Source organism: Solanum pennellii, chromosome 9 (genome assembly GCF_001406875.1).
Source record: "Solanum pennellii chromosome 9, SPENNV200".
Taxonomy (NCBI): domain Eukaryota; kingdom Viridiplantae; phylum Streptophyta; class Magnoliopsida; order Solanales; family Solanaceae; genus Solanum; species Solanum pennellii.
Window position 1 is genome coordinate 1,788,593 of NC_028645.1, and position 8,406 is coordinate 1,796,998.

Sequence of the window (8,406 nt, forward strand, 5' to 3'; positions counted from 1 at the left end):
GAATATCTGATTATAGTCTTAGATATTAATAAATGAAGTTAGAAATAAGTTATTAACGTTGATGATAAAATAGTTGAAATTTTTTAACATTAAAATAATAAATAAATTATAGTGAATCGAAAAAATAATACAAGATCGCGAAAAATAAAATATCAAGATCCAAAAAAAAGAGGGGTCAAAGTAGTTTGTGAAGGAATAAAAAGACAGATCAAATCCTTGAGTAATTTGTCAAACATAATTAAACTAATCGTTTGACATATGTTTGCAATTTGCAATACACTCCATGTTACTCTTGACGTGCGAACGCATAATAATGCTTTTTTTTTTTTGGTTCAGATCGGAGACGATTCAGAATTTGAAGTTTATGAATCTTAGTCGGTAATATATCGTATTTTATTTTGCTAAATTTTATATTGTCACTCGAAATTTTATAGTGTTATACTGTTATATAAATTTATTTTTGTTAGGTCTATTTAAGGAAAAACGTTTCTTGATAAATCTTTTTTATATTATAATATTTAAAGTTAAGTTATTTTATTCATCTACCATAATCTTCATTGATTCTTACGAAACTTACCAACTTTTAAAAATTAATCAAATTATAATCAAGTCAAAGAGTAGGTAATTAACTTCTCTTCTATGATCAAAAGTTAAAAGTGACATCTACCAAACCTTGTTGTAGGTGAGTTAAAAAGGCAACTAAGTATGTTAAATAATAATATCACTATTAAACAAACAAAATCAATGTTAAAAGATATTGTGTGATAAATAAGAGTTTTTTTAATAAGATATTTCGATTTTAAATTTTGAAAATAAAATTATTTTTGACTTTTTCGAATGAACTCTACACAGCAAGATAGAATTGAAAGAAAAAAAAAATTAACCATCTAAGCACAACTTACAAATCCATAATGCAAATTCTCACCAACCAACTTACTTTTACAAATATATATATATAATTATTCACCAACTTCAACAAATATAAATATTACAAAATCAGCTTAGTGGGAACATGTCACCCCACGCACACAAACAACAAATTCGATTTATAATTTATTATAAATGTTTTTTTATTCCACAAACTTAATTTTCAAATGAAATAAGTAAATAATAATACCAAAATTATGCAAATAAAACACAAAAGAAACTTTTGGGGTTATTCATACCTCGACTATATGTGGACGAATAATTTTAGAATTATTTATTTCGAGATTTAAATTAAAATGATATATTGGCCCTTTTTCAAAATTAGTCGAGCAAAGTTTTTAAAAGAAAATTAAATTTAAATTTGAAAATAAAAAACTATACTATTTTATCTTAGTTTGATTTAAATCAAATACATAACTTATATTATCATCCTATATCTCAATTTTAATCGAATAAAACAAATATATACTAATAAAAATATATTTACTAAATAATTCCTTTAATATTAAACGAGCACGACCCCGATACAACAATAACCTACATCAGAATTTTAATTGCTCATTTAATTAGCTATCTAAACTTTCCCCTCGTCTTATTATAAAGATCGGACCACATTATAATTTACTCGCTTTCTCCTTCCTCTACCTCTAACTACTAAATTCTTTTCTTTTATTCGTTTATTTTTACTTGTTCATCGAAATGATAAAACTGCACTAAAATTTAGGAAATGATCTTGACCGTTAAATAATAAATAGTGAGTGGGTCCCATAGACATGGTAAATGCGTGTTAAGATTGGGACCCACAGAGAAGGTATATGTGGGCCACAGGGTGGTTGGTGGTGTGTGAAAGACGTGATTTAAAAAAAAAAAAAAGCGAGTGAAGTCTACGCGCCTTCTCCTTCAATTTCGCTGCTTATAAATACTGGACCACATCATCTCCAAATTCGTCACACAGATCCAAATCTCTTCTAATTTCTTCTCATCAGAAAAAAAAAATCTTCAATTTTTCGAAGGTATGTTTCTCAAATTGATGCCCGAATTTACTTTGATTTGATCTATTGAATGTGTTTTTGAAGCATTTTAACATCTAGATCTTAGCATTTTTGCTGTAAATGTACTCGTTATGACCTGTAAAAGAGTGTTTTTAGCAACATTTTCTATTATGCAATTGTTATGTGTTGTTTTTCATTTCAAATTCATGGAGTAATCTGCAGTTCTTTTTTATGTATTTGGTTTGTTATATTAGATCTGTCATTAATTTTGTTCGAGCGTATATTAGGAGCTAGATCTCAGTATTTGTAGACTGAAATTTCTGGATTTTTAAAATTATATCAGCTTATACATGTTGATTGTTTCGAAAAGTTTCATATGTGTGTAAATTTTTGGTTTTCCAGTAGCAATTTTCGATATGTTAGTGTTATGTGTGTAGGATCTAGATCTCAGTATCTGTACTATGAATATTCTAGGGATGTGAGTTTATAAATGTTAATTCATTTCAATAAGTGTCAAATGTGTGTGAATTAGTGGGTTTTAGCAACGTTTTTATATGCAATTGTTATGTGATGTTATCAAAGTTAAGTTTTCAAATCCATGGAGGGATTTACTTTTTTTTTTTCTGTTTTGTTTTATGTTTTGATCCATTAGATCTGTTATGATTTGTGGTTTGGGATTTAGATCTCAGCATTTCTACTGTGAATATTTGTATTTTGTGATTTTATGTATGTTTATTAGTTTTGAAAAGCTCAAATGTATGTGAATTAGTGGTTGTCTTGCAACATTTTTCAATAGGCTTTAACATGTTTCTTCCCCTTTTTTCTATTAGATTTTGATTTTGTTCCTTTTTTTTGCTCTAGTTTTGTATTAGATCTGAGATTGCTCTGTATGCATGTTTTTTTGTTGAATTAGGATGTAGATCTCAGCATTTCTACTGTAAATATTCTTGTTTTGTATTGTCATACATGTTGATTTGTTTTGAAAGCATATGCAAGTGTTACGTGTTTACTCATTTGGTTTGTGCTTAGATCTCTTTGTATGCTAAGGATATTAACTTTGATTGTTATGATATTTGTTAACATTGGTAAACTAGTAGTCAGATCTCATTGACGAATTAGTTTTTTTTCATTGCGAGGAAATACATTTGATCAAAAAGTTTATGTGTCCATCAATTTGGGTAGTTTAAGTGCTAGTTTCAGTGTTATGGCAAATATAAAAATATTGACTTTTTATTTTTTGACTTAAAAACTACTTTTTAAGTCTATCCAAACGGGCTCTAAGTGGGATAGTTTATTGGGAATATGATATGATATCTGGTGGTGTATAGTATGATCTTGTTGGAGTCCTTCTGGGTGGCCCAATGGTTTGGGCTTGGGACTTTCATGTTATGGAAGTCTCAAGTTCGAAACCCCTCGCTAGCGAAAGCAAGCTTTTGGGTCGAACTCGTCGCACCAGGCTTGCCTAGTGGGGGGTTACCTTTCTATATGGTTTGCGAGCTATCATAGGAGCGGGGTTTTACCCTGTCATCGAAAAAAAAGTAGATCTTGCTGGATAGTAGCTGACTTATAGATGGATAATAGTTGTCTCATGTGTAGTACTAGCTATTTTTCCTTGATTTATTGGTAAATTGACTATTTTAAGATTGGTTTTAACATGTTTTCTTAAATTTGGGCAGAGCAGACATGGAAACTTTCTTGTTTACCTCAGAGTCAGTCAACGAAGGTCACCCCGACAAGCTCTGTGACCAGGTCTCAGATGCCATTCTTGATGCTTGCCTAGAGCAGGATCCCGAAAGCAAGGTTGCATGTGAAACCTGCACAAAGACAAACATGGTTATGGTCTTTGGAGAGATCACAACCAAGGCCACCGTAGACTACGAGAAGATCGTACGTGACACATGCAGAGGCATTGGGTTCGTCTCAGCAGATGTTGGTCTTGATGCTGACAACTGCAAGGTCCTTGTCAACATTGAACAACAGAGCCCTGACATCGCCCAAGGAGTTCACGGTCATCTTACCAAGAAACCAGAAGAAATTGGAGCTGGTGACCAAGGTCATATGTTTGGGTATGCCACAGATGAAACTCCTGAGCTCATGCCCCTCACCCATGTTTTGGCCACCAAGCTTGGTGCCAAGCTTACTGAAGTGAGGAAGAACAAAACCTGCCCATGGCTCAGGCCCGATGGCAAGACCCAAGTTACTGTTGAGTACAAGAACGACAATGGTGCCATGGTCCCTATTAGAGTTCACACTGTTCTCATCTCAACCCAGCATGACGAAACTGTCACCAACGACCAAATCGCCCAGGACTTGAAAGAGCATGTGATCAAGCCTGTGATCCCAGCTAAGTACCTTGACGAGAACACCATCTTCCACCTCAACCCATCAGGTCGCTTCGTCATTGGTGGTCCACATGGAGATGCTGGTCTTACTGGCAGGAAAATCATCATTGATACCTACGGAGGCTGGGGTGCTCACGGTGGAGGTGCCTTCTCAGGAAAGGACCCCACTAAGGTGGACAGGAGTGGTGCTTACATTGTTAGGCAGGCAGCAAAGAGTGTGGTCGCCTCAGGACTTGCTCGCCGCTGTATTGTGCAGGTTTCTTATGCTATCGGTGTGGCTGAACCACTTTCCGTGTTTGTTGACACATACAAGACAGGAACAATTCCCGACAAGGACATTTTGGTTCTGATCAAGGAGAACTTTGACTTCAGGCCTGGAATGATGTCAATCAACCTTGATTTGTTGAGAGGAGGCAACTACAGGTACCAGAAGACTGCAGCTTACGGTCACTTTGGCCGTGATGACCCCGATTTCACTTGGGAAACTGTCAAGGTCCTCAAGCCAAAAGCTTGAGTGTGAGGTCTTGCATTACAATTTTTTGGCCAGTTGAGTTTCTACTGGCCATTATTCTTGTCGCGGACCAATAAACAAGCTTCATCATATCATACATTGATATCGATATTGATATTTGTTTTCAAGGCTGCATTGGTGCTGGAAGAAGACAACAAGCGTTTCTATTCCGAGTCACTGAACATTTGTTATTTTCCTATTTCTTTCTTCACCCTTTTCTGCAGTACCTTATTTCTATTTTGTAATGGTTATTGAGTAGCTATGATTTAAGTTCTCCTTGTTTTATCCAATTTATATATCTTTTTATCATAGTCTGATGAAATTTGTTTATTGTGATCATCTTATCATAATGAGAAATGCTAGAAACATATTGTATGCAAAACACAATTCATGTTCATGGTAAACCTGGAAATATGATAGAAGTTATGTCATCTGTCATTCAAAAGTTTGGTATTGAAAGCAAATTCAACATCTACGAATGCAACCACAGACGGTCATGCAAACGCTCATCTCCTCCTCCAAACATCTCATCAACTCTCTCACCATCTCTGTAGAAATGAAAAGTTGGTGTGTATCGAATGTTCTGTGTTGTCTCTGGGCATTCATCAATATCAGCGTATACGAAAGAGAGTTTTGGGAACTTTTTGCTTAGCTCCCAAAATGTAGGAAGGATCTGATTGCAGACGCGGCACCTGCAAATGGAAAACACAATCAATGGTGTAAATTGATAATCAAAAACTTCCCAAGTAGTTTCTTGATCATTTGACGTCTTACAGAATTCAAAATGCAACTCGTGACAACAGTAAAACCAATCATCTTATTGATATCGTTACTGTAGAACTAGTAACGAAAGAAAGAGGACATCAAGAAGAATAACAGCCATGGTCTCTTGCGCTAGGAACTAACAAATTGACAGAGGAAGACGAACTAATTTCATATACAGCTATGAAACACAGCTGTTAAATGTAGACCTTTTGAATTAACCGCTAGCCTTCTCCAACTTCAACTCAAGACACGATGAAGACCAGGAGAGATTCAACAAGAACTACAGCCACAGCCTCACGTCTACTAGCAAATTACAATCTTGATAGAAGAAGATGAAATACTTTTAAACAGGTTTCGGAAACACAGTGTGGACAGAGACAAACAGGTATTCACAGTGGTAAAAAACTCATTTAAAGCAGTACTTCAAGCTCCTAACAAAATTGAAGAACATTACACCTTAACTGCAGTCAAATTAGCCTTCAAAATCATATATAGGAGGTTAGAAAATTATGTGAAATCTATCGGACTTTCATTCGAGATCCTTGAGGACTTTCCCCTCAAGGGTAGATTGGAAAGGTTACGTGGTAAACCTTAAAGTTTCCTTTCAGACATGTAAACTTTCGTTAACTAGCACTAGTTTGACTAAACTGACCAACGATATTTGTTTTTCAGAAAAACTTTAGCTTGCATATCAGTACAGCTACAGAAATAACGCTAGCCGTTCCTAAATTCATGTGCACTCACCTTCCTAGTTCTGCAACTCACGGGCCACGGCTCATTCAGATTGGTATATTTTTAACTTTATATCAAACTAGGGTAACAAAAGATGAAAAGGGATTGAACACAGAAGTAAAAGCTCAAGCTCTTCCAACCAAAATAAACTAGGCAAGAAATATGCGAAAAATCACAGTTGGATATAGGATTTAAGGTTCTTAACATTGAACTCGTTATATATATAAAGTTATGGGTTCATATCTACTATTTGTTACAATTTTATTTGACTTTTACACATTAATTTATCTTCCACGTAAAAAGTAAAGGTTCAGATGAACCCGATGTCAGAACCAACATCGAAATCTAAGAGTACAGATAAGAAAAAGACCAAATATAGAAGATTTTAGTGAACAACTGACTTACCAACAAGCTCCATAATTGATTACAGCCTGCAAAACACAATGAGCAAAAAGCTTCAATTCATCGTTGTCTATGAATAGAAAAGCTTGTTTCTTTCAAAAATAAAAATAAATTGTAGACACTCAAGCTAACCGGAGTTTTAGTTGTTCTGATAGTGTGGAAAATGTCCTTGAGATTTTCGTCACCAGTGGCTGTCATTATGTTCGCCTGTTTATTCACCGGAAGTTTTCTACTCACTGCTTTCTCGCCCCCTTCTCCCATTTTCGCTTTTTCTTTTTCCCTAAATTATCATAATCCATTACTCGTCTTGTTATAGAAAGAAACAGTAGCAATGCTGCAAAAGCTATATACTCGGAAGCAAACTGAATACATTTCAAACAAATATTTCTTCAACAAAAGGATATACAACCTACGAATAACAACAACATACTCAATATAATCCCACAAGTGGGATCTAGGGAGGGTGATGTGTACACACTCTTACCCCTACCATGTGAAAGTGAAAAGGTTGTTCTCGAAAAACTCTTAGCTCAAATAAAGCATATCAAAAATCAAGCAAATAAGTAGCCAAGAAGCCATGCTGAAAACAATAAAGAAAAAGAACAATAACAATAACAAACAACAAATAATACGATCATTATAGCAAAGGAAACAACAGGTCATACTAAGATCGAATAAAAAAATCCTAGGAGAGCAATAATAGAACAACAACAAACATACCCAGAGTAGTCCCACTAGTGATGTCTAAGCAGGGTAGAATATACGCAGACCTTTCCCTTACCACGCAGGTAGAGAGAGGTTGTTTTCGATAGACCCTTAGATTAAGAGTAGTAATAACAATACTACAACAACAACAATATTACTCTGAGTAGGGTAAAATATACAGACTTTTCCCTTACCACACAGATAGAGAGGTTGTTTCTGATCGACCCTCAGCTCAAGAGTAATACTCCAATAACAATACTACAACAACGACAACATACCGAGTGTAATCCCACCTAGAATATGCACAGAATCTAACACTCACTCTATAGGTAGAGAGACTGTTTCCGACAGACCTAACAACACTAATAGACGGAAAATATAGTTAAATAATCCACTCTACTTGAAGTAATGTACCTTTAGGGTTGTTGTTGAATGATATACTATATTTATATTATAAAACACCTCTAACAAAAAAAATAGTCCAATTGTTTCAGGCATATTATCAAACACTTTTGCTGCATCAACAATATCCCTTTTTTTTTCTTTAACTATTACTATATTTTGTTCCTAATGGTTGCTTTTCCAAAGAAAAATTTTACAAAAAAAAACACATATATGTATAAAATCATAAAATCCACCAATAAAACATGAGTAAATAGGAAAAAAAAATATAATCATATACATTTGTATATCAAACATTTACATGAACATTCTAGAAAGAAAAGAGAAAACTAACCAGAGTTCACCAAATCCCCACACAAACAGGAACCAGTTTGGAGATAAGATGAGAAATTAATTTTTATTTGCTTTTAGTAAGACATAGATAAATACCCAAAAAAGAAAATTGTCACATCACAAAATAGTAATAATTGTTTTTATATGTATATATATTCTGTAATTATTTAAATTTAATTTTAATTAAAATAATTCATAATTATATAAATATTTAAAAGTAAGTACTAAGTGATCTATTTTTAAGGGAAAAATGATAAACATATTCTCAACTATCGTAAAGGTATGCAGATACCTT

The 8,406-nt window shown here is 33.9% G+C and overlaps 2 protein-coding genes across 3 annotated transcripts; one reads left to right on the plus strand and one right to left on the minus strand.

Annotated features, from left to right (window-relative positions):
• Positions 1 to 1,803: 1,803 nt before the first annotated feature.
• Positions 1,804 to 5,102, plus strand: LOC107031008 (S-adenosylmethionine synthase 3). Of its 2 annotated transcripts, none has more exons than XM_015232203.2 (2): positions 1,804 to 1,940; positions 3,596 to 5,102. In XM_015232203.2, exon 2 carries the CDS (start codon positions 3,603 to 3,605, stop codon positions 4,773 to 4,775), a length of 1,173 nt encoding a protein of 390 aa, XP_015087689.1. In that variant the 5' UTR covers positions 1,804 to 1,940; positions 3,596 to 3,602; the 3' UTR covers positions 4,776 to 5,102. The 2 variants fall into 2 exon arrangements, with proteins under 2 accessions (XP_015087689.1, XP_015087690.1); XM_015232204.2 differs by having other exon boundaries at positions 1,814 to 1,940; positions 3,601 to 5,102.
• Positions 5,103 to 5,145: 43 nt separating this feature from the next.
• Positions 5,146 to 8,226, minus strand: LOC107031009 (thioredoxin-like 3-3). Its single transcript, XM_015232205.2, has 4 exons — positions 8,113 to 8,226; positions 6,804 to 6,951; positions 6,675 to 6,700; positions 5,146 to 5,464 (listed from the first exon to the last, which is right to left on the minus strand). Exons 2-4 carry the CDS (start codon positions 6,930 to 6,932, stop codon positions 5,245 to 5,247), a joined length of 375 nt encoding a protein of 124 aa, XP_015087691.1. The 5' UTR covers positions 6,933 to 6,951; positions 8,113 to 8,226; the 3' UTR covers positions 5,146 to 5,244.
• Between the last annotated feature and the right edge of the window lie 180 nt (positions 8,227 to 8,406).

Coding starts and splice junctions, on each gene's coding strand:
- LOC107031009 (XM_015232205.2), bottom strand. CDS start 6,932: ATGGGAGAAGGGGGCGAGAAAGCAGTGAGTAGAAAACTTCCGGTGAAT. Junction 6,701..6,803: donor TCAGAACAACTAAAACTCCG/GTTAGCTTGAGT, acceptor TGTGTTTTGCAG/GCTGTAATCAATTATGGAGC. Junction 5,465..6,674: donor ATCAATTATGGAGCTTGTTG/GTAAGTCAGTTG, acceptor TTCCATTTGCAG/GTGCCGCGTCTGCAATCAGA.
- LOC107031008 (XM_015232203.2), top strand. CDS start 3,603: ATGGAAACTTTCTTGTTTACCTCAGAGTCAGTCAACGAAGGTCACCCC.